Here is a 26,686-nt window from a genome sequence, read left to right as displayed (position 1 = left end):
TGCTGTATTCTGCTTTGTAACATTATTGACCAACTCTGTATTGTCTTTAGTAAATTGGAAATTCAAATGGTGAATTTAACAGGTTGGCACCTTTTCTGTCTCCAGGTTATAGACCTGTCCCAGTACAGTCCTACATACTTTGGTCCAGAACACGCCCAGGTTCTGTCCAGCCATCTCCTCCACTCCAGTTTGCCAGGATTAACTCGTATGGAGCAGATGTCTCTCATGGCATTGGCTGACACCATTGCTTCTACAAGCATAGACCTCAATGACAGCCAGGGCAAGAGCAAAGGTACTGCAGGGAAATTATAACATAATTACTGACTTTTCAGATGGATAAAAATTTGGTAAATAAGCTCTGTTATCATTCTTTTTACCTGCAGGGGGAGAGACATTGGATGAGTGTGGTCTGAAGTTCTTGCTAGCTGTCAGACTTCACACTTTCCTCTCTACTTCGTTGCCTCCAGCCCACAGAGCACAACTACTACGGCAAGGTACGGTGGTGTTGTTTTCAAACTCTTTTATGTCAAATGTCCTTCAAAAAAGACTCTTGATTTTGAGTCTTTTGTGAAGTTCTGCTTTGCTGCTTGTAGTTTTATAGCCCTGTTATCACTGTAATTCCTGAATGGGCAGAAACAACAGTTATTGACGTTTTAATTTTTTTACTGTTCCGTCACAGTAATGTCATCATCATCGCCCCTCGTACAAATAGAGATTTATAATTTCCTTTTCCTCTCTTTGCAGGCTTGTCAACATGTCACTATGCCTGGGGTTTCCACTCTGAAGCTGAGGAAGAGCTCCTGAACATGCTACCTGCAATGCAGAAGGGAGAGCCAACCTGGCCTGAGCTGCGCTCAATGGGTGTTGGCTGGTGGCTTCGCAGCACTAACAAGTTACGCAGATGCATTGAAAAGGTGAGGTGAACAAGTTAGCTGTCGGATCCCAAATGCTAATCCCTGAGCCAGTGCCACTTTTGTAAATTGACTAATTTGAAGTAGAAATTTTCAGACTATAGTTGGTTGTAAATCTGTGTATTAAAGGTGTTTGCTTTTTTATTAATGTGTGTCATGTTAAATATCTTACTAAAGATTTAATGATCAAATAGTTCATGATCTGGTAATTTATGGGATCTACATGTTAATACATATTAGAAACTAGTTTGAAGATCATAAACACAAAATGGGAAACTTTTTTGGTAATAGTTTAATGGCCATTTCCATGAAAAAAAAAACAAAAAACGTACAGATGTACAGTGAACGATGTAACATCGTTTTTGGATTGGATTTTGCAGAGTGAACATTAACCAATAAATTGATTCAATTAATCTTTTATCTGGATTGTCTTTTTTTTCTTCAAAAAAAAGCATCCACATAATTTAAACGTGCACACTTAACAGCTCTGAAGGATGTCAAATAGTATGTTAGCACTGTTTGCTTCCTCATGAGTGTTCAGTTTATAAGTGAAATACTCTCAGGTATATGGAGGTACAGTTGTGCTGAGGTTGCTCTAAACTGCAGCATACTGAGTTACTCCCTAAAATGACCCATAAATTTGCAACTTGTTCTGTGGATAATGCTGTGTGGTGTGCGGTGGTAGAGACTGAATGTACTTTTCCTTCTATTTTGTCAGGTTGCCAAGGCTTCTTTTCAGAGAAATAATGATCCTCTGGATGCAGCTATATTTTACCTTGCATTGAAAAAGAAGGCAGTGGTTTGGGGACTGTACAGGTAGATGAAACTGGCATGATTTTGCATATGAAATGCACATACAGTTATCACATTTGTTACTAGATTTAACCAGGGCTAGCTATGTCAGAACGCTGAAGACCAGTGAATTTAATATTTCTGCTTTCATTCCATAATCTCATTCTCCCCAGGTCTCAGAAGAATGCTAAAATGACAGAGTTTTTCCACAACAACTTCAGCGAGGACCGGTGGAGGAAAGCAGCATTGAAAAATGCCTTTTCTCTGCTGGGAAAGCAGCGGTTCCAGCATTCTGCAGCCTTCTTCCTTCTAGCCGGCTCCCTTAAGGATGCTGTGGAGGCAAGTGGAAAGCAGACATAAAACAATGTTTCCAAGAACCATATTTATTCCCTTCAACACCACCGACGCATCTCAGCTCGCTAAACCTCAGTTAGAAACCTTACTGCAGTATGAGTTAAGTCAAGTGCTCCTCCTTTTCATTTGCAAACTGTCTGTGACTTTGTAAGCTTTGTTTTTTTTCTTCTTTTTTTTTCTTTCTTTTCAACAGTTCATAGTCAAGGGCAATGTTTAATGATCTATTCAAAAGCAGAGAAACCACATTCCTCAAAACCAGAGCACACCAGCAGTATTTCTGTGGTGTTCTTTGTATTATTAAAACACCTCAATACATGTCCACAGTGGTGTCTTTGTCAAAAGCTTTTAGCACAATTCTCTGAAGCATTTTTGATGTTGGCAGTTGACTCTTGGGTGTTGCTGTCGCTACTTCTTTTTGGGTGAATTATCAGTTGCATGTTATCTCATTCATAAACCAGCATCTCTGACCCCCTTTTTAGACTCTACTTAATGCCTCATACATTATATTTGGAGAGTGCTGGTTAGTTAATGTGAAAACATGTGTTTGTTGTGAATAAGTGGTTTGAAAGATTGCCGTCAATCAGTGCGAGCCACAGAAATGTCCAGAAAGCTGCTCCTGGTCATCTCGATTGTTTAACCTTTAATTTGTCAAGGTTATTTCTGTTTAGTGAGTCCCTGAAGCAGTGAGTCACATTATTTCATCTGCATGAGTAACTGGAACCCCTTTAAGCATTTTATGGAAATAAGCACCACTCAGGCAAAGGGCTATCATTGACTTTGCTCAAGTCTGTCTGACTGGGAGGTAGTCTCATTGATATGCACCTCACACCTTCCCAGTTGGGAGCAACCACAACAACTTGAACTAGCCACTCAGTTTTTGCTGTGAGCACAGGCTTTTGTTGTTTTCATTTTTGGCCCTTTCCTTTCCATTTTGACAGGTAAACAACAGTTTCAGATGATCAACACATACCAAATCATATGTATTATTTATCTGCTCTACCTCACTCTGTCTTGCCAGTAACAGAATCCACTGCTAAAAAATACCTGGCTTCTTTGTCGTCCTCTAGGTGTGTATAGAGAAAATGCAGGACCTCCAGCTAGCCTTGGTCATCTCAAGGTTGTACGAGTCTGAGTTTGAGACGGCATCCACCTACAAAAAGATCCTCCAGAGACATGTTTTAGGACAAGACAAACAGGTGTGCAGACACCAAAAGTTGTTTTTTCAGTTTTAAGTGTATAATTTGAGCAAAATACCAAATGTTTGAATCCATAACATGAAGAAACCCAAGATGAGCCGTTGTAATTAGTTCATGAATTTCAGATTCCGGCACACCAGGACCCATTTCTGCGGAGCATGGCTTACTGGGTCCTGGAGGACTACAGTAGAGCCTTGGATACTCTACTCGAACAAAAAGCTAACATTGCCAGATCTGGGTCTGCTGAGAACCGATATGACACTGGTAGGTCTGCTGTGCTCTTTATGTTCTTTAACTAGAAAAAATCCATTAAAAAATATATTTGTAACAATAGTTCTGTTACACTTGGTTTCACTGTCTGTTTCACATTACTACAATCTTTTTCTTTTTTTTTTAGCTAATTAAGAAACAAATTGTACATAAGTATGAGAAGAATCAAGAAAATAGAGCATAGTGAAAATTTAGGTTCATACACATACCATCAGTTCTGACCATATTTGTTTTAATAGCTGTCAACAGTGAACTTTAGCTTTTCTAAAAGAAGTTTCTCAGATATATTTCAGTATAATATAGGAATCCAATCCAGTTTTCTGATTTTTATCTTACCACTCTTTTAAAATATTAAGAGAACAGTTGTTTCAAGGGACATTTTATTTATGAATGGAAAAATGTAATTCAGCCAAAATCTACCTGTCAAAAAAATTTTTTTTTTGTAAATTTCTGTTTGATATAGCCTGTGTTGTCAGAATATCAAAGGGCTGTCCAATATAGGTTGGCAGGTAATAACACAAGGTAGACTGGAAGTGCTGCAGATTGTAATACACACTAAGGTCAAGTCCTCATTCACAACCTTGCAACTATTTTTGGTTCGTTGAGTGAGCTGAAATTGCGCAAGGAAGCCTTCTGACCACAGAGCTCAATTTATTAAAAGAAATTATAACCAGCATGAATTAAGAATGGATGAAGAAATGAACTTACAGTGAACCTCACTTTGACTTAAGGGCCCAACCAGTCCCACATTAAAATTCTGTGACACGTGTTTGGTAAATGATGCTTCTCAGAGCATGCTTAGTATGGTTCTAGCAAAGGTAACACAGCTTATAAAAACTTCAGAACGGTTCTTAAACTCTGTAGACACTTCTGCTGTCAGGTCCTCTGACATTTTTATACCTCAGTGAAAATGAGTGAACATGATGCTTCACCTCTAATTTAACTGTCAGTTTCTGAGCTTCCATCTACATTTTGTATTTGCTTTTGAGTGACAGGATAAGGTAGTTTCGTCAGTAATTGGTTCTCTCATAAGTGCATACATGAAGTTGTCTGAAGGTTTGGCAGTGATTCAGTTAGGTCAGTTATAGTTTTATTTTGTTTTCATCTAATATCACAGCTTGTCTTTGCAGGTATTGTTGCTAGTTCTCGCCACAGAAATGGATGAAACTGTTTTGTCTCACTTTCTATCTGTGGCAGGTACCTCTTCTGTGTCGGTGTGTAACCCTGAGGTTTTCAACTTCTACACCTACCTGCGTACTCACCCACTCCTCCTTCGCCGGCATTTTGGCTCATCAAACAAGGCTAAAGTTGGAGTCAGTTCTGCGAACCTCAGCAGTCAGACCATCAGCCTGGATGAGAGGAGACTGTTTTTCACAGCCGCATATGCACATCTGCATGCAGGGTGCCCTATGCTGGCACTCGAAGTCCTCTCCCAGATGCCCAAAGTCCGCAAGCATTCTAGACCCCAGGATGATACAGGCAACAGTGCTGAGCTCAGTGTTGGGAGTAGGAACGGACAAGCATCAGACCCGGATTGGTCTCAGTCAGCTCTGAATGGCTACGAGTCAGATGGCAACAGCTTATCAAACAGCCGGTCGGATTCAGTGTTAAGTTTCGATTGGAGCCAGCCGTCAGTGGTAGTTCCAGATGAGCCCCTAGAACTGAAATGGGATAGCGACAAAGATGATGAAGACAATGATGAGGATGAAGAAGAAGAAACTAAAAATGCCAAGAGTGGCAGCGGTAGTGTGTTCCACGAACCAGTGTCTCTGGGTGAGGAGAGCGAGGACAGCAATGATTACATTGAACCGTCTGATGACATCCTGGTGACTCAACTGAAATTTGCAGCGTGCTTGAAGATTATGACCAATGAGCTCCGGACACTGTCAACAGGGTACGAACTGGATGGAGGGAAGCTACGTTACCAGCTCTGCCTGTGGTTAGAAAGAGAGGTACTGACATACACATATTTCAACATCTTTGCAAACTTTGAGGTCAAATTTTTTCTTTTTCTTTTTTTAAATGTATTTATTCATTCATTTGTGTTATATAACAAGTCTTTCTGCAGACTTGAAGCCACACAATGAAACTTTTGTAATTTACATAATGCCCACGCATCTCCTTCTTGCCTTTATGATTATTGAACATCTTGTCTGTGTGCATATAAATGTTACATTTCATGGATGAGGAACGCCTTGTTGATTAATTGATTTTTAAGATCGGATTCTGTTTTGTTTTGTTTTTGTTTCTTTTCCCCCCAGGTGGTGGCTCTCCAGCATTGCTGCAGCTATAAGCCTTGCCTGCCAGAGCTGTCGGTCCAGGGTGATGTCCCTGTTTCTGGGTTAGTGGAGGAGGAGCAGGTGGGTGTTGATAGCTGGCTGCTTGCTATATTAAAATTAAAACAGCACCAGTGTCTAATGACGTACTTTGAAGAAATATTATCTCTGTTTGTCAGACATGCATACCCAATTATATATACTTGCACAATGCACCTACTGTGTGCTTACAAATTACTTTAGAAAACCCACTACTTTTTTTTTTTTTCTCCATTGTTGATAGACCAGGTTAATATATACCATTTCAAAACATGCTGCTTTTTGTTTGAGCCCTACCCAGCTGGGTGGATTTACAGAAATGCTGAATGACGGTCTATAAAACTAATGAAGTCTGAATGTTTTTGTCAGCCTGGGAGCCCCCGTGGTGACAGCCACAGGAGCAGGAGACACTGGCTGCAGAGTAACCAGCCCTTACTGAGGATGTTTCTGAGTTACTGCAGCTTGCACGGCTCACACGGAGGAGGTCTGGCCTCTGTACGCATGGAGCTCATACTGCTGCTTCAAGAATCTCACCAGGTAATTAAAATGTTCACAGATTGAAACAGAAGACGACTGATAGACGGAGCATGGCTACTTTTCTTTTCAGTGGGAGCTGTTTTGTCAGTGAATGAATGAACAATAGTAATGTTGGGAATCACCTTATAATTCAGGTGATTCAGAGGAAGATTTTCTCATGCTTTTCTCTTTGATTTTGCGTTTATCAGCATGTTTAGAATTAAACATAAAACAGTTTTTTGCTCATTGATTACTAGTGTTGGTCTTCATGGATTTAAAAGTGACAAAAGTGATGCCTATAGCTTTAAAGTTTGCTAACACTGCCATGTTTCTTATTGTTTCTTAGTTTGTAGTTTTGTTTTGCTTTTTCAAAGAGGCTACTTGCAGTAATTTATAGTATTATTAATTCAGTCTTAAACAGCAAGTCAAGAATAATTAATTATGACAGTGCTCTCTTTATGGCCACTCTGTTGTCTTACAATACTTGAATACTGCGTCATATTTAAAGCAGGTCTTTTTCACTACAGACAGTGAAGTATTCTGGGCAGTATGAGCCACCCAGAGCTTCCACTTAATTTAACTGAAGCATATTCTCTTTGAAGGGAATGATACTGGGCAGATGAGTCAAAGAGTACACATGATAGATGGAACATGAAGCCATCTGAATAGCTTGTGTTAGCACACACCACCACACGCATGCACAGACCTCATTGTTGTGCCCAGGCAACTGTCTGCACACTGCCAGCAATAGGCTGACAGGCTGTGCTGATTCCTGGAGCTCCTAAGGGAGGGTCGTGCCTTAGGCTGGCGATTAGAGAGTCAAATTTTAGGAGGTAAACAATTCAATGAGCCAACATGGGAACAGTGCTCTTAAATGTTAGCACAAGCGATGGGCACTGGAAGTCCTTTCTATTTTGATTTGAGGTAAAATTGGATTATTTTGTACCAGCTCTGCTCCCATGGTTGTCAAATTTAAACTTTGCTGTCAAGGAAATTTTTGCATTTTTGCTTTTGCCTTGACTTCAGTCAGGGTGCAGAGCTTCTGTTAAGATGGTGACAGCTGAATGTGATTCATCAAGAGTGACGAACATAAGTCTGTGGTATTCTTACACACACAGAGTCATATTCAGGAATTTGGTAGATACATAAAGAACCAGACACCCCTCCAGTGCCAAAGCTTTCTTTTTTTGCTCATTAACTGTCATTCACACAAAATGTATGTAGAAATCATGTATGACATTTCCAGGAGTTGGCTCATCTTGTCATTATAGCTACAGAAAAGGCTGTGCTGTCAAAGGTTCAAAGCAGCTCCCCTCTGTTCCTTGTTCTTTTTGTGAGCTGTCTTTCTTTCTTCATCCTAAAGAAAGAAATAAGAAAGTTGAATCCATCTACATTTTCTTAGTTTGCTAAGTTTACTGTTGTGTAACCTTAGTTTGTGTCCTTGTGTATAGATGTGGGGGTTTGTATTTACTATGATAGACACCTACAGATGTACCATAATGATTTGACACACTCATCTGTGACCTTTGTACCCAGGATGACTTCATCCAATCTGTGGTGACGGTGACTTCACAGCCCACCTCCATCCCCCTTTTGATGGCTTGTACAACCAATGTAAAGACAGTGGTGGCCAATCCACTTGTCTATTTGACCAACCTGACTCACGACATCCTGCAAACCATCAGTGCACTCGATTCTCCTCCACATCCAGATGTTGTTACCAACGAGGTGAGACAATTAATTTCTTCTTTATCCAGATAATTAAGAGTTGATTTTGTTGTGTTATGTCTGTAGTGTTACATACTGCATACTGTTGTGGACATGTGCTTTTTATTTAGATTATGTGTGTGCTAAACCGTTGAAAGATGGAGAGACGTTGCATTCGAATCATGTTAAATACTGTAGTGAGCTGCACCGAATCCTGTGAAAACCTCTATACGACACTGTTCTCTCCCACATTGCTTCTGTTTCTTTGGGGTTTATGGTCATTTGTTGATGCAGAGCTCTCTTAAGGTCCCTCCAGAGCATTTCAGTCAGTCTAGTCAGTCTAAACTTCGACTGGGCCAAAGCAACACCTTGATTCTTTTCTTTTTCTGCTGTGTGTAGGGGGTCACTGTTCTGACATGGTCCTGAATGGATTGAAGCTTAAGCTGTCAAACAGATGCACTCTAGAAAAATGTGGTATTCAAAAGAGTTCATGGTAGACTAAATGACTGAAAGGTGATCCTATAGCCGCAAAATAAGCCAAGCTCACCTCCTATCCACCGTCATATTTATCACCTGGTATGAGGTGCTTGTTTTTTTGTTTTTTTCAAACATGTTGCCATGCTTTATGCCAGACATCTCCACTTTTGGTCTCATCTGTCCAATGGACATTGTTCCAGAAGTCTTGTGGTTTGTTTAGATCTAACAAACCTGAGCCATGCTGCCATGTTCTTTTTAGAGATGGACCGATCCGATATTACGTATCGGTATCGGTCCGATACTGACCTAAATTACTGGATCGGATATCGGAGAGAAATAAAAAATGTAATCCGATCTATTAAATATCAAAAAACACCTCACAAAACTTGCGACACAGCGTAACTCGGCTCATAACAGTAGCACGTCGGAGCAGTGTGCGTCACGTGATAGAGCGGCTGTGTGTATTTGTAGCCTCGCTACCAAACCAGCATTTCATCTCCGAGGAAGTTATCCCAGAGAGAAGTAAAGCAAGTGTGTAAGTTCATCTCTGAATGTTTGTAAAGCATTCCCGCATTAAGCTTAACAACCGATATATGGAGCGGCTGCCTCTCTCTCCCTCTCCTGCCGCTACTTCAATTGAAATTGATCAATGATCAGCTGATCGGCTTTTCTGTCGCGAGTCCGTCTCTCTTCTTTGTTTTTGGCCCACTTTGCACCAGAAAGAGGAAACCAGCGGCGGAACAACAGCAGCACGTTTAAGCTTGATAAGCTGTTGTTAGAATTTATTTAATATTACTTTCTACACCAGGATCCTTTTCTACGCAGCTGACGGCTGGTAACTGTGCAGGGGCGGATCTAGCAAAGTTTAGCCAGGGGGGTCGATAGGGCATGAACAGGGAAAAGGGGGCACAAAGACATACTTTTCTTTCTTATTCTCATTTAAAATGTCTAGCTTTTAATAAATAATTATCTGAATCTTACACCCAAAGTTTTAATCTGATGTAAAATGTATAGAAGTCCATTACTGTATATAGTAACTGTTAAGTCTAATATACCCTAGTAAGCTATAGTACTTTTTCCTTTGGGAAGGTACCATCTGTGCAGTCTGCAATTCTGTTGAAGAAAGATGTTGAATCTATTTAATTATTCTTGAAAAATAATTTAATTCTGTGCATTTTTTTTCACCCTGCATCAAATTAAAGTTGATTACATCGATTAAGCATCATGAGGTGGAGGGTGGGGGGTGGTTCCCTTTTTTTTTTTTTTTTGCTGGGAGTTTGCAACCCTATTAGTTAGGCTGCTTAATATTTGATTGATTGATTGATTGATTGATCATACTTTATTCATCCCGAGGGATAGGGTTAGGTTACTTCTGCTAAGTACTCTTTAAAATACCAGAATAGGGAGGATGGAGCAGGTTTAAGTTTATTAGATTGATCAGTGTTGCTGAACTATGAAATATTTTGGGTGCAGTGTATTTTTTACATACAGGTATAACAGAATAGCTTTAGTGTTGTTGTTTATTTAAACTTGAGTATGAACTTATACAAAATGCAGCAAGATATTAAAAAACAGTTTTATTGATTAAAAAACACACTATATCGGATTCATATCGGTATCGGCAGATATCCAAATTTATGATATCGGTATCGGACATAAAAAAGTGGTATCGTGCCATCTCTAGTTCTTTTTAGAGCGAAAAGGCTTTCTGCTGGCAACCCTTCTAAACAAGCCATAGTTGTTCAGTCCTTTTCTAATTGCACTGACATGAACTTTAACATTTAACATGCTAACTGAGGCCTGTAGAGTCTGAGGTGTAGCTCTTGGGATTTCTTTGTTTTACAATTTCTCTGACCATTGCACAGTCTGATATTGGGGTGAATTTGCTGGGACATCCTCTTCTGGGAAGAATGTGGTATTGTGTTAACACACACCTGAATGCGCCAGACCAGCAAACACTTCTGCTTTTATAGAGGTGCTCACACTTGCTAATGATCAAGTGTTGCATCTGGCTGCTACTTGCCCTCTCAGTTCCTCTAAATGTACGTAGTTTTTCAGAGAACCGCAGAGAGTCTTGTGAAATCTTGTATATTGATCTTTTATATATGGTATATGAGACTGAACTGTAAATAAACCTATAAATGTCAGGAGACTTTGCAATACGTAACATAAGAATAACCTGGGGTAGTAAGGCAAATGTTAGGCAGTTTTAATCAGAATTGATGTTAATAGATGCAGTTCATCTGTGTGTGTGTGAGTCTCTCCATGACTGCTAATTGCTGCCTTATCATTAAACTTGTTTCTAGAGAGATTTTGGTTAATTTTGCTATATTTTGAGTCGACATGTATTTGCTATGCTGCATATAGGAGGCTGTTTGCACATGAAGCATTTGCATTTGGGAAATGAAAATGCTTTTTGTATTCAACAGATGAATGTGTCAGTCACTTGTCTTTTAGCTGTTATTTGCTCTTGATCAGATTTCTGGGAACTATGCGTTGATTGAAAAACAAACTTTAAGTGTAGCTTAATTATTAAGCTCTCGTGCTAATTCATGTTTTATTTTGTTTGTTTCTTCATTGCTTCTTATTTCAGATCTATGTGATGCACACACTGGCAGCCTCCTTGTCTGCCTGTATATATCAGTGTTTGTGTGATGGACACACATACAGGTAAGTGTTGCAAGAACTTTATTTCCTCTTGATCATTGGCTAAATACACCCACTTTACTATACTTTTTAGACTTTTAATCGCTAACCTGTCATGTTACAGACACTGTTCACCAAGGCATCATGAGTACATGAGTAGCTTTATACTAAACTGAAATGCACCAGGGCAATTTGGAAAAACTCTTACATAACCTGACCCAAAAGGGTTGGAGCTCATTGTGGGTATCCACTGGGCCGCATCTCTGAGTAAAAGTCTTGAATTCTTTATGTCTTCAAGCAAAGCTAATTACAAATTTTTGTTCATTTTCCATCACATTCATATTGACTGTTAAGACAAATTATTAATCTGTCATAAGTACTCTGATTATATATCCCTGATGGTTCAATTAAAGCCATAATGCTGCCAATAATAATGCACATTTGTGCCCTCTGGTTCTCTCTGTATATGTGTTGGAGTCTTTTTAGGCTTATTGGAGCAGAATAATAAGAAATAATGGGGACAGGACCTGACTGCTGGTAACCAAGCATACTTTATAATGAGAGCGTAATGCAGTCATACAGTTTAAGCCAAACACTATACATGTAATAGCAATGTAGAAAATGCTGTTCAAGATCATCTAAGCATATTCTTTGTTCCAGATTTGCACTTTTTTTGGGAGGGGTGAAATAAAGACGTGTTGGACGTTTACCACAGAAATATGACAGTTACTTGTCTGTTTTGATCATGTTGAGAATGAATTATAAAAGCTGCAAGGCTGCTATTTGTCATTCTTATTGTAAATACTTAATTAGATTTTTGGTTTTGACAGATGGGAAGAACATTGTTTATTTAAGACTCTTATCTACCATAACTCCCAATCACTCTGACAACAACCCAGAAGGATTTAAGCTTAGAATGGATGAGTGTGTTTTTATTTATTTAATTTTTTTTAATGACCCATTTGGCTTACAGCCCTGTTGCTATGTGAGTTCCTTTTTTTTTTTTTTTTTTTTTTTTTTTTTTAAATAATGTACCAAATTTTATTAACTAGTGCTTCACCAGACTGGGACCTGAGTCACCGTGCTGTGACTGCAGAGAGAATTGCTCGTGTGTCATGTGTCAGAAAGGATGAAGATTCATTTTTAAACTGAGAGCAAACTTTCATTATTCTTTCAGAGCAAGCTGTCTGACCTCACTATTTCAAAGCTAACACAACTCTAAGCGATGTGATTAAATGAGCACATGGTTTGGCATCTTTTTCACTAAATACTTTAAACGTGTACACACACACACACACACACACAGCCATCTATCCCATGCTGTTCTGAGTTAAATAGTGTAACTAAATTTGCAAGGCAATTTCTAATTTAACACTATCTTTGTTATGGTAATTATGATATAAAAATCTCCCGTTGTGTCGCTGCAGAGGTTTGATGAAGTGCTTTTTCCTCTTGAGCATCTGAGCAAGTGTGTGAATTTTTCAAAAGGTATTTTGAGGATGTAGGTTGCGGGGGTTGAGTGTTGCAAGGTTGACAGGGTTTTTATTATTTTCCTTCCTTCCAGTGATTTTGTTATCTTCAGTCTAATTTGGTTAAGAAATCAGCCAAGAGCTGTGTTAAAATGAAGCCTAAACATACGTGAGGTTACAATACCTGCACAGTTGCAACGCGTGTGGCTTTATGAATAAAATTTGTTGTGAAAAAATGTCTTCAGAGTTGTGACTTGCCGCTCCTTCTGAATGACGTTCCCTTTGACTTTTGAATTCTGTTTGAAGTGGAGGCAATTGGGTTTTTTTGTAGGGGCTTAAAGGGGGACTTATTGGATGTTACAAACTTAATAGACTCCCTAGTGACTTGAGCATTCCATATTCTCTATAAAGATTTCCTCTCTAACCGTCCAAGGATTTTTGTGTGTTCGAAAGCCACTTGATGTGAGAACTCGGGCACTGATGTTTTCTTTATTATGTAGCGTTTCTTCTCTATCACCAAACAGCATAGATAGGCAGCTAACCTGAGATGCAGCCCATTAGTATTTCATGTCCTGACAGAACAGAGCTCAAAAGTGGTGTCTCCTAGAAACAACATCCTAGAATTGGGAACAAAGTAAAACATTTTAGCATTATATATTTACACCACCTTCCCTTTTTTTCTCACTTTTCTGTACAGCTTTTCATGTTTAATATAAATGTTTTGCTTCGCAGCCTCATACTTACTTTGCGGGGTCGATTTCTTGTTTCTGTTTCTCCCACAGCCACGTGAACCATTTCACCGGGACTGTGTACCAGAGTGTTTTGCTGTCTCAGAAGCAGCCTCTCAAAACTATAAGCATGGATGAGTCTGTTCAGCCCAACACTTCTCCTGCACAGTGGCCAGGTAAATCAATCAAAACAAACTTTTCACGCCGAAGCGTATTTTGGTTGTTTTCAGTAAACAAGAACAACACACACAAGTCTTTACCAGCTCACCCTTCCTGTTTGTGACATGCTGCAATAAACCCTTTGAGTTTTTTGCAGTTCTTCTAATCATGGGGCGATCGTGGCTCAAGAGTTGGCAGTTCGCCTTGTAATCGGAAGGTTGCCGGTTCGAGCCCCGGCTTGGACAGTCTTGGTCGTTGTGTCCTTGGCAAGACACTTCACCCGTTGCCTACTGGTGGTGGTCAGAGGGCCCGGTGGCGCCAGTGTTCGGGAGCCTCGCCTCTGTCAATGCGCCCCAGGGTGGCTGTGGCTACAATGTAGCTTGCCATCACCAGTGTGTGAATGTGTGTGTGAATGGGTGGATGACTGGATATGTAAAACGCTTTGGGGTCCTTAGGGACTGTTAAAGCGCTATATAAATACAGGCCATTTACCATTTTTTACCATTTGTCATCAGTATGCTGTTTTATTTCTACGTCCCACCAACACGTCATATGTTACACACATGGTTATGTTTTAATGCTTTTGTCTGAAGAATTCACTTTAGCTACCTGCACCACAGGTAGAAAGTACAGATTAGTTGATCTGATTAAATTTTCAAGTACTTTCCTGCATTAATTTGCTTTTAAATGAGGAAAGTCTGAGATTTTTTTAAATTAATTAATTTATTTCGATAATGAAACTGCTTTTAAGCTAACAAAATCCAGTTGAAATTTCATAAGTGGTTTGCAAATGTGTGAAAGACGAATGTGTTATTACAAATCTGTGCAAATTAATTAGCTAATGGACTAGGAACACCGACTGTGAGCCTGAAAACTCAAGAACGAAGCATTGCATAAATGTCTTAATATCACAGGTCTTCCATACAGAGGGGATTTGATGGGATTGTGGTGTTCCCTACTGCGCAAGTTACTAAATTAATAAGATAAAAACTTTTTTTAAACTTCTGTTTGAACTCTTAATTATGAACACTGTTAATAATGTGACCATGCATAGCACACAACATAAATATTGCCTTATGTCTTCTCATGATCTTCATATAAGACATAAGGCAATATTTATGTTGTGGGCTATGCTATGATACGCTATATTTATTTCTTTATGTCATGGGAAGACATAGAGTCAATGTTCCTTTTGTTAAAATGGCTCGATTTACTGAAGTGCACTGAATTGTTACGCACTGTAATATTTAAACCGATCAAAGAGTAAGCATTTTGGGTTAAACTACTAGGATCATTTTTTAACACACACAGACACACATTACATCTGCAGGAGCTGCTCAGCCATCAAAACCCATGCAACGAAGCTCCCAGCTCCCAGTTTTTGTGCTGATGTTAATGGAGGAGGAGATTTGGAACCAGCAGAGCGTTGGCAACTTTCACACATAATGCACCTCAGCACTCTCGCTCTGTAGCTTTACATGGTCTGCTCTGGCTGAGTTGCTGTGGTTCCTAAACACTTCCACTTTGCAATCAGACAACTTGCTGTTGATTGTGGGATATTTAGGACGCAAGAAATTTCATGGACTTGTTGCAACAGTGGCATCCTGTTACAGCACCACGCTCAGATTCCCCGAGCTCTTTCGAAAGACCCGATTTCTTTTTTTTCTTCTTGTTTTTTTTTTTAACAAATGCAAGGCTAGGTGCTTGATTTATTACACCTGTCCCAGTGAGACTTAAAACTAAAGTCAAAGATTAAGAGGTGTGGCCTAATACATTTGTCCATGTACTGTATATGATGTCACCAGACTCATTTAAAACTTTAAATGTACTACTTTTTAGTATACTTCTATTTTCCATAAAATGTTTCTTAAAATACAAAAAAGAATGTTATCTGTGGGGCTCAGTATTTTACTCAGCAATTAGCAAATTTAGTTTTTAAGTGTATATTCAGATTCTGCTGTCTAAATATCTTCTCTTTTTCTTTCCACCCCCCCCCCCCCCCCCCCCCTCCTATACTCGTTCCTCTCACCAGGTATTGCCTCTCTGATTCGTCTGTTGAGCTCAGCAGGCGAAGAAAGCCAGCCAGGCTTAGCTGTGCTGCTGTGTGAGATCCTGACTGCTGTCTTCCTCAGTCTGTTTGTTCACGGCATGGCCACTCACTCCTGCAACGAGCTGTTTCGCATCATGGCACACCCACTCAACAGCAAGCTTTGGGTGACAGTATTTGGAGGAGGCGCTCGAATCCCTGTCATCGAAAAACCCAGCAGTCCAGCAAGGACACCCCCACCAGGTGATTTATTTGGATCTAGTTTCCTTTGTGACACTGGTGTGTTCTTCTGAAGGTGACCGTGGAACTATAAACCAATTTACTCCTGCTAAATTAATTTGACTCTTAGCGTAGTGAAATCCACCAACTTATTTGTGTGGGTGTGGGTTTGCCTTGGTGCTTGCTACTCTGTTTGGTAGACCTGATATAAAGTTACTGTAAATATTTGGAAAAAATCTAGGTGCTTTTTTTTTTTTTCTTTTTTTTTTATGAGCAAAAGGCACAATCAGATGGGTTTTAATGGCAGCTTGAAAGGGCGACTTAACACTCTCTTAACTTTCTCTCAACACTCCAGCCTCACCAAGTGGCACAGACAGGAAGTCCAAACGATTCAGGCTTCTCTCATCACGTAGCGGATCCAAGGAAGAGTCTGGGATAGAGAGGGAGGGACCATTGAGTCCAAAGCACCACGTCCCTGTTGTGGAACAGGAAGCTCCCTCTATCTTTAAAGAACAGTTCGTCCCTCCAGAGCTCAGCATTTGGGATTACTTCATCGCAAAGGTAATCCAAATATTAGTAACAGTGGTTAAGAAGTGGTTTTAAAACATAAGCCTGCATATCTGCTCTCATTTCTGTTGGGATATTGTTGCATCTTCAGCCTGTATTATGATAGAAACACATTTAATTTTGTAAGTTGTCTCTTCTTTCCTTATACGGTGTTGTTGTTGTTGATCTAAACAATTTTGTTTATTCTGTCTTCTATTCTTTTGCATTCAAGCCTTCACTACCACCGTCAGAAAACAGAATAGATTATGACTCCGAGGCGAGCCAGGGCAGCGAAGATGAAGACGACGACGACGATGAATATGATGATGTGTTTGATCCCAACTCACCGCAAAGGGAGCATTCAAACCACAATTCGTACAGGTATTGGCACAGCACTGAGCGCATATTTCTCCAGTCAGTGACTCATTTTTGAGCTGCCAAGACTCAACCTGAAGCTCTTTACAGCTGCTTGTCTTTTATTTATTTGTGCTGCCTCTAAATCTTTCTCCACTTTATTTGAATAAACCTAAATGTAGTTTTTTAAAGACTCTATTTCAGTTCTAAACTAGTTTCTTCTCCTTTTAAGTTGGTGTTTGATGCGTCTGGCCATGGTTCAGCTGGTGTTGGCCAATCTCAAGTCCTTCTACCTAACGGCAGGATATGATTTGTTAGGTAAACACTAAAATATACGCCAGCCCCTCTGATGTACATCCAGGATGTAAATAAGCACTGTCCTATTTCTTACTGCTTGTCTCAGCTAGTCCTATTGTCTTCTTTTTAACCACAGATCTGCCTGTGGCCTCTCCTTTGTGTCACGCTGTGCTGAAGACGCTGCAGCGATGGGAGCAGGTGCTGCAGAAAAGGCTGGAGATCTTCGGGGGCCCCCCTTCCAAGTATATCTCCACCCACCTCCATGATGAAATTGCCACACCTGGCCCTGCCCTGCTCAGGCACAAAGCCCTATTTGAAGCATCAAATACCCCTTTCAGGTATTGAATCAGATTTTTTTTAACTTTTTTTTGTCTTGTGGGTCGTTTATTTATTCATTTTTTCTCTTGAGGAGGACACAAATGCAAAGCATTGTGTCCTCAGTCAATGCTTTGCATTTTCCCCATGTTTATTTCCACAAACCTGTTTATGTCAGTACTTCTTCATATATTTGTTATTTATTTTGGCATGTAAATGAGGTGGCAGTCATTCAGTTTGTGGCCTGGGGTAAAGTTTTCATCTACAGCAAAGTAAACACATCAGCAAAAAAAAACAATATTCCCTGCTTGTGCAAGCAGCTTAAGAGGAAAGTGCCCAACTGTCCCTGCATTGTTTACATACAAATTCAGGCTATGAATCACAATGAACAGCAAGTACACCTCTGTGTACTGCTAATGTATACTGCTAATTAAAACACTGTCTTTTACAGCATCCACATGAGTGAAAAAATCCCGATTGGCAGTTCTAATAAATTCATTTGCAGTGTTCTTAGTGGACTGGGGCATCTTCTCTTGAGATCTCCTGGTCATTGGCAAGCATTTGTACTCAAACTCACTGGACTTTGATGTTAAACAGCCAAAAGTCAGAAAGTTTACCTCATGACTTACACAATTTGCATACTGAAGGCGAAAATAAAGAAAAATGTGGATAATTAATGGATCCAAGTCATCCTCCCTGCCACTTATTGGACATCCACCTGCAACACTTTGGCTAACATCTGTTTCAGAACAGCAGACACAAGGATAAAGACAGACTGATTACTGTCTGTTATTTACTTTTTTCCTGTTTAACTGGCTACTGTAACATGGTAAAATCCCAATTTTTGTGATAACTGAATATATATCTTATCTTAAATAAATTGTGGAGTAAATAGAAAAATATTCAGTAAATTCAAACAGAAATCAGTTTTTCTCACCTTTTTTAGACCACCATTTTATCCATGTGCACACTGACCCCGGTGGATACCACAGTAACATAGTCCATGGATTTACTGTTCTTTGAACAACATCATCCGTGATTCAGTGAGCATCTGGTCACTGTTAAATGTTAAATGTTGACTATGTTCCTTTCAGGTCCAGCCACCACTCGGCGCTGCCAGTCAAACGTTTATGGCACTTTTTGGTGAAGCAGGAAGAAGTGCAGGAGACCTTTATCAGAAATATCTTCACCAAGAAACCGGGCACACATCAGGTATTTACATCATATCCCCCTGCTGCATGATTGCATTGCCGGCACATTGTAATCATAGTCACTGAATAACACATTAACTATTTTGATATGATAACAAAATGCATCATTCCCAAGCTAAACTGCATTATTGTTGCTTTTACATCCTTGTTATACTGTTTTTGTTTTGCATGCCAGCCTTTTTTTTTCTAATTACTGCCTCCAGTTGCATTATTTTCATTCAAATAATTCCACCTTTTTTGATTAACAGCACAATAATTGAGTCTCTGTATGTGTTTGCATGGCTTGCCACTGGTGGTGGTTGCACGTGTGTGTGTGTGTGTGTGTGTGTGTGTGTGTGTGTGTGTGTGTGTGTGTGTGTGTGTGTGTGTGTGTGTGTGTGTCTACCCTGTGCTGCTTCCCCTGTCATTAAAGTCGGTTGAGGACCAGACTGACAATATGAAATGTTCAGGGATGGACGAGACAGGAAACAATCAGGTACTGCTTCTGATGACTTACTGCTTATGATGTTGCAGTGGGATGGGTTGCTGATCAAACCTCAGTATCTGTTGCAATATTTACCAAACTGAAAAATAAAAAACTGAAGCTTGAATGTAGTTCTAGATGCCTAAGATTGGCACATACGTCGACAGTGATGGATACTGAAAGACTGCTGGTGATTAAATGCCTTGCAAGTATAGCATGCTTGCAAGAAATGTTCAAACATTCATGTCAGATGTTGGGCAAGTTTTTTACAAGTTTGACAAGTCGGCTTCAAACAAATCCTCCCACATTAATTTGCTCTTTTTTTGTTTTGTTTTTGGGTTGTTGTTTTTTTTGCGTGTTTTTTTTTTTTTTTTATAAATAAGTGAAAATCACTGTCGCTTCAAGGCTGCTTAATTGGTCACAGAGTTTTACAGTTTATAAGGGACTTAAATATGAGTTTTACATATTGTTCCTATGACACAACTGCAAACTTAAAGCTTTGAAGCCTGCAGTATTTTTGTTTTTCTTGTAGCATGTTTATTAAGACGTGTATAACAAAGTAGTATGTCTGAGTTGACAAGACCTCTCTATATGCTACAGTCACACTAAGGAAAAACGGTTGTTGGCGATCGGGTGCAAAGAACTTGCAGTCTCATTGCTTTTGAAATCGGTGTCAGTTTGCTCTGAGTTTGTGGGGTCAAATTGACAATTACATAAATTCGATTTGTGATAATACAGCAGTTGGAATAAATATGTAAAAATCACAAGTCTCTTGATGTCACTTGCAAATTTGTTGCCATCTAAAAAGAAATTCACATTAAACATTAAGTACTTACATTCAGAGTTCAGTCAAAATTCAGAAACTTCTCTACAAACACTTACAAGCTTTGCTTTTCATAATATAACCAAAATACAACCAGTTGAGTAGAAGTCGAGTCAAAGAGGCGTCACAAACGAGTTGTACTCAACTGACTCTGACTGCAATGTGTTGACAATGTGTCTGCATTTAGAAGTTAAATGCCAGTTACTTGCATCCGATCCAGGTTGGACTGCAGTTTGTTTGGATGTAATCTGTACAATCAAAATTTTTGCCCAGTGTTCGGGGGTTATACACTGAACCTGTGGGACCTGTTGCATTTACCAACAGCAAAAACATTCAATTGTTTCCAGTCGCAGGGAGGTTGCTGTCCTACTTTTACTCTAGTGTGGCTGAGCCATTATACATGTGACACTGTATGAAATGTACATACCATATGAAACAAGATCATACTGTTTAATGCAGATGTGCACATTTTACGTCTTGAACCTGTCACGTATTATCAGTGATCAGGACCAAATTACAGTACATGTATTTTTAGTGCCATGTACCCTGAATGCTCTTGTCGAGAGTTTGATATTAATCTTGCATTTAGCTGTCTAAATATTCATGTGAATATGAACCATAAATTTTAAATTGCACTGTAAACTGATGCTTCATAGAGGTTTTCTAATCTTCTTGCTCTCACCATGCAAGCTCCCACATTATAGCTACTCCATTTGGCTCAGTGTTAATTAACCCAGTCTCTCTGAGGACAAGCTATGAAGCTGAATAGCTTCTGATTAACGGGCCCAACACTGTCGCAGTGAATCTGCATCCTACAGGGATTATGTGCTCTGCAAAAATGGCAAACCACCATATTTAGATTTCTGCAAGTCAAGTTATATTTTATTCCATCCGACAGAAAATGACATGGTCTTTTCCTCTCGAACGAATGCTGTGAAGACTTTAATTCAATCTCATGCTTAGAGGATGCTTGTCTTTGGTATCAAAGTGTAACATCTCTATACAATATCACCACAGGATCACAGTGGTACTGTGTGTACTTGTGCTTATTGCTGAAGGGTTTTTGTTCTCATGCTGTCTAATGGCAGTAGCCCAGTTATGCTGGCTGCTGTATTTAACAGTGTGGCCTGATGCACCGAGCATGGCCTTTCCTAACCCTAAAGGCAAGACAAACAAATACATAAACATAAAATACACAAATTACATAGCAGAGAAAACTGTGAGTAAGCTTACCTAGATTTATGAGCATCATCTACAGCAAATAATTTGATAGTTCACTTGTCAACCCTTCTCTTGTCGGGTCATTGGTCCTGTAACATGAAAGGAAACTGAAATTATGGCGGATATTTGTCTGCGGGAAATGTTTCAGTTGTAATGATTGAATCTCTCTGTGTGTGTGTGTGTGTGTGTGTGTGTGTGTGTGTGTGTTTTCTTCTGTCTGCAGACTGAGTCAGATCTGGGCAGCCCTGGAGGAAAAGCACGCATCATCCACAAGGAATCTGACATCATCACAGCCTTTGCCATCAACAAGGTAGAAATTTGCTGACACAGATGTCATTGAACAATATGAAGTACTATGAGAATAAAAGAGTGCATTACTCCGGGTTTGTCTAGCATGCAGGCTGTATTGGTCAATTTATTTAAACATTTAGTATAAGAAAATTACCATTAAATTGATTTAGTAATCTCTCACTTAAAAAAAAAAAAAAAAAAAAAAAAGCGATTAGGATAACTAAATAAACACAAAGTTTCCTCAGTGGAAAAGTATTGAAAGCATACTTTTATCTATTGGAAAACTGTAATACAAACAAAGTTAACACCTTAAATAAACTGTTAAGTTTATTCAGCTTGTTAAGTGTGAGGTAACCTTTTGTGGGAGTTGGGTATTTAATGTGATATACACCCCCAGGATACGAATCTCGCCTCCAGAAATCTTCCTTAAGAATATTTGTTTCTCTAATCAATATTTTCATGTGTGCAGTGGGTCAAACATTGTTGGTTACGAGGAAAGTTACTTATATTGACAAACTCGCAGAAGATACAGATATTTTTAACAGTACTTTGTACAGACCAAAGAAGGAGACTAATAGGAGGATTGGACTAATAGGCAATAAATATGTCAGTGTTGCATTTCTCAAGAGGCAAAAAAATCAAACAAGTAGCTTTACCCCAATTGTGCATAGTGACAGATCGATCTTGTGTGGTAAAACAAAAGTACCACTTACCAAATTAACGAATATGTATTGTGAATGTGGTGCGGGGGACCTCTTCCCTATTCCCTTCAATAAATAATGTATGATTATATTTAATTCTTACAGGACTTTCTTATTGCATGTCACGATTTACTCTTTTGCATTTTCACATCCATATCCGATGCTTTGTTTACATGCGATGGATACCTTGCTTTTCTATAGTATTATAACAAGATGGCAACTAGTTGAGTCGATTCCCCAATTGCAGATAGACGTGATTTAGTCTGCACTCATCAGTGCAGACTAAATCAGACTGACGTGTTCGCACTCTGGGGGCTGCAGACTAAAACGATGACAAACTAAAGTGCAGATTTTGATTGCGCAAGCCTCTTTATCTTCTTTGTTTTGATTCAATGGTTCGGACCTGGTATTAGTGAATTCTTCTCAATATTCACTGTTCACATTAGTTTACGTTAGTCTGAGCTATGTGTTTATCCAGGGTGCTGTATTAGTACTGGCTTCTTCTAAAAAGTGATCAGATGGCCATTTAATTGGGGTCTTATTTAAAATGGAAAAAGGTGGTTTTAGTGCTGTTGAATCTCTACATTTCAGATTTGGGACATACATTGGGACTCAGCATATTTCCCAAACCCCATTCCTCTCTGTGCTCACTTCTCTCTCTGTGTTTCTCCCAGGCCAATCGTAACTGTTTAGTCATGGCCTCAACACATGACATTCAGGAGCTGGATGTGTCATCCATCTTGGCTACTCAGATCTTGACATGGATCGATGATGACGAGAATGAAGCCAAAGGGTAAGACAGCAGTCTGCTTTTTACATATATACAAACAGCCATGAGTTCATCCAGAGTGCCATCAACTGTTCACCCTCGTGCCAAAAGAGCAAAATGTAGGCGTGGGATAAAGAGACTTTAGATTGTGTACATGCATCTGCACTGCCTCTCTCTGTGTAGTACAGCGAGTATCTGTTTTTATATACAGAATTATAAATATTAGCTCACAAATCACATTAAGCATTAAGGTACTTTGCAGGTTTGTTGTTGAAACATCTGTGGATATCAGTCCAGCAGTTACAGGACTCATTGTTGCTAATGATGGCTCTTTATGACACTGGTTGTGTTTGGGGTTGGAACCAGCCAGGCACCTCGTCTTATCACATATATCACTTCTTTTTTTCTAAGTGTGGGTGGTGACGACTTCCTGGTGGTCCATACACGCGATGATTTTGTTGCCCTCCACGGCACTACGCCATACACCCACAGTAACCCTGGCACTCCTATCAACGTACCGTGGCTAGGAGGCATGCAGACGGGGAGAGGTGCCGCCGTGGTAAGCTCTGAACCTGGATTTATACAATAAAACGGCCAAATCACAAGGAGTGCTGGGATTTTTGTTGGGTTCTTTTGTTTTGTGTTTACATATAAATAACATAATTGTGACTTTTGTTGTATAATATAGGGTCGATTTCAAAAATGTGCTACTGTTTTAAAAGTTTTACTTTTAACATTTGTATTTCACCAAAACCTGATAAAACAGTTGTGAAATTAAAGTTGGCTGAATGTTCGCCGGATTATCTAAACAAATAGATTTTTGCAGATTTCTGTTGTTTTGATGTTTGGAAACGATCAGATGTAATATCAAGCACAGTTTTTCACAGTTTGGCTCCATGAGCTTTCATTCACTACGCAGTGATAATGGGTTTATAATACTCCCTGCTGCTTTTGTGGAATTAATTGATGTTGTCTGCACTTTTTGTACTCAAAGCAAAAATCCTCAAAGCATAGCTTAAATAAATAATTCATTTTTGTCTCTATTTTGCCAAAAGCATTGCGGCTGCTAACATTAGCTCCTCTCATTGGCTTACTGAAGAACTGAGATGGTGTTGTGAGATGCACGAACCAAACTGTCGTTTCTCCTGTTTTTGTGGAAAACTGTTGATTTTTACCGAACGGAGAAGGTTTGCTTTAGCAGGAGGGAGATAATTTGGTTCTTGTGGTGTCGTTCAGTCAAGTAGATGTGAGTCATGTTTGTTATTTCAGCTAGTTAACTTATTGCTCCTGATATGCAGACTGGACAGTAAGAGCCACTTTGCATCGTAATTATTTTACCAACCACTCGGTTTGCTCAGTGTCGGAGTGGAGTATATTTTGAGATGAATGATAAATGAAATCCTCAATAGAAAATACATTGCTGTTAATTTCAGCCTCTCTCAGCCATGCTGCATATTTTCACTCTGATATACTGAGCCTCAGTAGGTTTTTCCTCCTTCTATCATTATAATAGAACAGCCTTGTATTTGTTCTTTAACTTCAAAGCAGGGTTGATTATTAGCTAACAAATTGACACACGAGAACGCTAATACTTGTATCAGTTCGGTATCAGATGATGAAATGCAGTAAATACTAGGATGGTCTCTGTTGACTAATGTGAACTATGTCGTCAGTCTTTGCTTAAATGAAGGATGTAGTCAATGTGATGTCACCCAGTGGTTTTGGGCACCAGATATGGCAACTTTTTCTTAGAGACAGAAGTGATTTGCTCTGTGTGAACGCTAGGGAGTATTTAATTGTGTAAAAATATATACCAGATGAGGATGGTAAGATATGGCACTGCCCTAGTGTACTCCTACAGTTATTCATTAACTCACACACTTACACATGCCAGAAGTTTCAAATAATGGGTTCACTGTATGAACATCAGTTTCTGCAAGCCAAAACTGAGCATGTAAATGCTACAGTTTATGAGGGGCAGCCAATCAGAAGAAACAGTGGCCTTTAAAGGAGAGGAGTAAAAATGGAATGCACCAAGATAAAACAGCTCAAAATCCTCCTTTATTTTATTATCTTTCTTTTTAAAAAAACTGATTATTTCTGAGTGCAAGAACGAATATGGAGTTACAAATGAGTCACCCCTGAAAGAGAGCGTCAAACAGGAGGGAAGCAAAGTGGCAAAAGTTTTTTCCACTCAGGCTGTTGGGGTTTTGTCCTCACCCCCCTGGGCGTGCGGGCAGCGTGGACACCTAAGTTTGTGAATGTAGTAATTTGAGAACAAGGCGACGTAGGATTTTCAAAATAATACTATAGGTGTGTTGACTGAGAGGCTGAGGGTTGGCTAATGGCAGTTGGCCAACCCTCCAGTATTTGATGCCAGTATTTTTAATTTATCCGTCAGCTGCATGAACAAAATATTGAATATCAATTAAAATGCCTAACCTACAGCATGTGAAGACATTAAGTTAGACTTAGTGTCTGCTGTTGGACTATAAAGTAGACAGAATTTACTTTAACGAGAAAATGATAGGTTGTCAGTGGATTCACTGGAAGCAGGAGTTAAGCACCTTTCTAGCTTTTGATGATCATGATTAAAGGGGTCACCTTAAAGTTAATCATCAGAATCTACATCATGTCATTTCTGAATGAAGCAGGTGTGAGGGAGCCATGTGAGAAGGGATTTAAAAATCATTCCTTCAAGTCATGTGACACCATCAGGAAACGTGTATTTTGTGTAAAAGGGGCTTTAAAACAGTATAACACTGTTTCACTACATCTCTCAGCACTTCACCCGGTTTTAAAGATTTATTCTTTACCATGATGAAGTTCTGTTTTCTCACTGAATTTCTCCTCCTCCTCCTCCTCCTCCTCTTCACTTTTCTTCTCCCAGATGATCAAGAGAAATATCAACAATGTGCGAAGAATGACCTCCCATCCCACACTGCCGTACTGTAAGTACAACTCCGATGTCTGTCGGTAGATTAGAAAACTATTCGCCTATTAAAAGTGGTTTTCAGACATCATATATCTGCTGTTGAAAAACAGCCTTCAGGGGGTGATTACATCACCCCCCCCCAAAAAAAGAAAAAGTTTCTCTTATGTTGATATTCGTAAACTGGCAGAGCTGTTTTCCATTAGTCCCAGTGCTGTTGATTTAGAAAAGGCTGAGTGCGCTCACTTTGCTGCAAACTTGTATTTTCCAGTCAAACTGCAGACTGGCGATGTAGTTGAGGAGTGTTTATCTGGGATGAAAACGGCTTTCATTGAATTTAACCTGGTCTTCACTTATGTAGTAGATGAATTTGGAAACAAAGAAGTGCTAAAACCTCCTGTTGAGGTCTGAATGGTCACTGGGATGTTCTGGAAGATGAGCTGTTGTCACGTGCGGTTTTGTTTCTGTTCATCAGACCTGACAGGAGCTCAGGATGGTAGCGTGAGGATGTTTGAATGGGGTCACTCCCAGCAGATCATCTGCTTCCGAAGTCCAGGCAACTCCAGAGTCACCAGGATACGATTCAACCATCAAGGAAACAAGGTTACAAACTCTCACACCCCTCCTACTCTATGCACCAGGATAGTGAACACATTGGCCTGATGACTACCGCCATACAGATGCCAGGCTATTCTTAGCTTTGCAACATGACTGCAGAGTGATGTGAGCCTGTCACATTCAGAAACATTTTCACACTTCCTCTGCCGTTCAGGCACGAACCACAGCGGGGAGGTTGGCTTCAGCACGCATTGTTCTTCAGCTCAGTGATTCAAACACTCTGAACTCAGGCACTCGCCTCAAGCTAATAATTTTCTCAGATGGTGCCTCTCTCGTGCCAGCGCTATCTTACCTGCTTGTTGTGGCCCAGAGCGCGAAATATGCTTTAAGAGGGGAAAA

At 39.6% G+C, this 26,686-nt stretch overlaps 1 protein-coding gene across 3 annotated transcripts in view; it reads left to right on the top strand.

Annotated features, from left to right (window-relative positions):
- Positions 1 to 26,686, top strand: part of dmxl1 (Dmx like 1) — a 62,300-nt gene that overhangs the window by 28,716 nt on the left and 6,898 nt on the right. For 2 of the 3 annotated variants that reach the window (XM_013274871.3, XM_019365721.2), the window contains 25 exons: positions 106 to 292; positions 384 to 494; positions 745 to 914; positions 1,630 to 1,727; positions 1,877 to 2,042; positions 3,125 to 3,253; positions 3,379 to 3,517; positions 4,721 to 5,475; positions 5,785 to 5,883; positions 6,208 to 6,375; positions 7,891 to 8,082; positions 11,132 to 11,208; positions 13,436 to 13,557; positions 15,573 to 15,830; positions 16,162 to 16,367; positions 16,585 to 16,733; positions 16,939 to 17,024; positions 17,140 to 17,341; positions 18,413 to 18,530; positions 18,942 to 19,004; positions 21,260 to 21,346; positions 22,703 to 22,821; positions 23,209 to 23,356; positions 25,688 to 25,748; positions 26,205 to 26,332. In XM_013274871.3, the coding sequence (XP_013130325.1) occupies positions 106 to 292; positions 384 to 494; positions 745 to 914; positions 1,630 to 1,727; positions 1,877 to 2,042; positions 3,125 to 3,253; positions 3,379 to 3,517; positions 4,721 to 5,475; positions 5,785 to 5,883; positions 6,208 to 6,375; positions 7,891 to 8,082; positions 11,132 to 11,208; positions 13,436 to 13,557; positions 15,573 to 15,830; positions 16,162 to 16,367; positions 16,585 to 16,733; positions 16,939 to 17,024; positions 17,140 to 17,341; positions 18,413 to 18,530; positions 18,942 to 19,004; positions 21,260 to 21,346; positions 22,703 to 22,821; positions 23,209 to 23,356; positions 25,688 to 25,748; positions 26,205 to 26,332 (4,038 nt within the window). The remainder of the gene's footprint in view (positions 1 to 105; positions 293 to 383; positions 495 to 744; positions 915 to 1,629; positions 1,728 to 1,876; positions 2,043 to 3,124; positions 3,254 to 3,378; positions 3,518 to 4,720; positions 5,476 to 5,784; positions 5,884 to 6,207; positions 6,376 to 7,890; positions 8,083 to 11,131; positions 11,209 to 13,435; positions 13,558 to 15,572; positions 15,831 to 16,161; positions 16,368 to 16,584; positions 16,734 to 16,938; positions 17,025 to 17,139; positions 17,342 to 18,412; positions 18,531 to 18,941; positions 19,005 to 21,259; positions 21,347 to 22,702; positions 22,822 to 23,208; positions 23,357 to 25,687; positions 25,749 to 26,204; positions 26,333 to 26,686) is intronic. The other variant, XM_013274872.3, reaches the window with a different exon arrangement.

The sequence above is a fragment of the Oreochromis niloticus genome, linkage group LG12 (assembly GCF_001858045.2).
Source record: "Oreochromis niloticus isolate F11D_XX linkage group LG12, O_niloticus_UMD_NMBU, whole genome shotgun sequence".
Taxonomy (NCBI): domain Eukaryota; kingdom Metazoa; phylum Chordata; class Actinopteri; order Cichliformes; family Cichlidae; genus Oreochromis; species Oreochromis niloticus.
The sequence above is the reverse complement of the archived record's forward strand: the minus strand, read 5'-3'. Positions and strand labels throughout refer to the sequence as shown.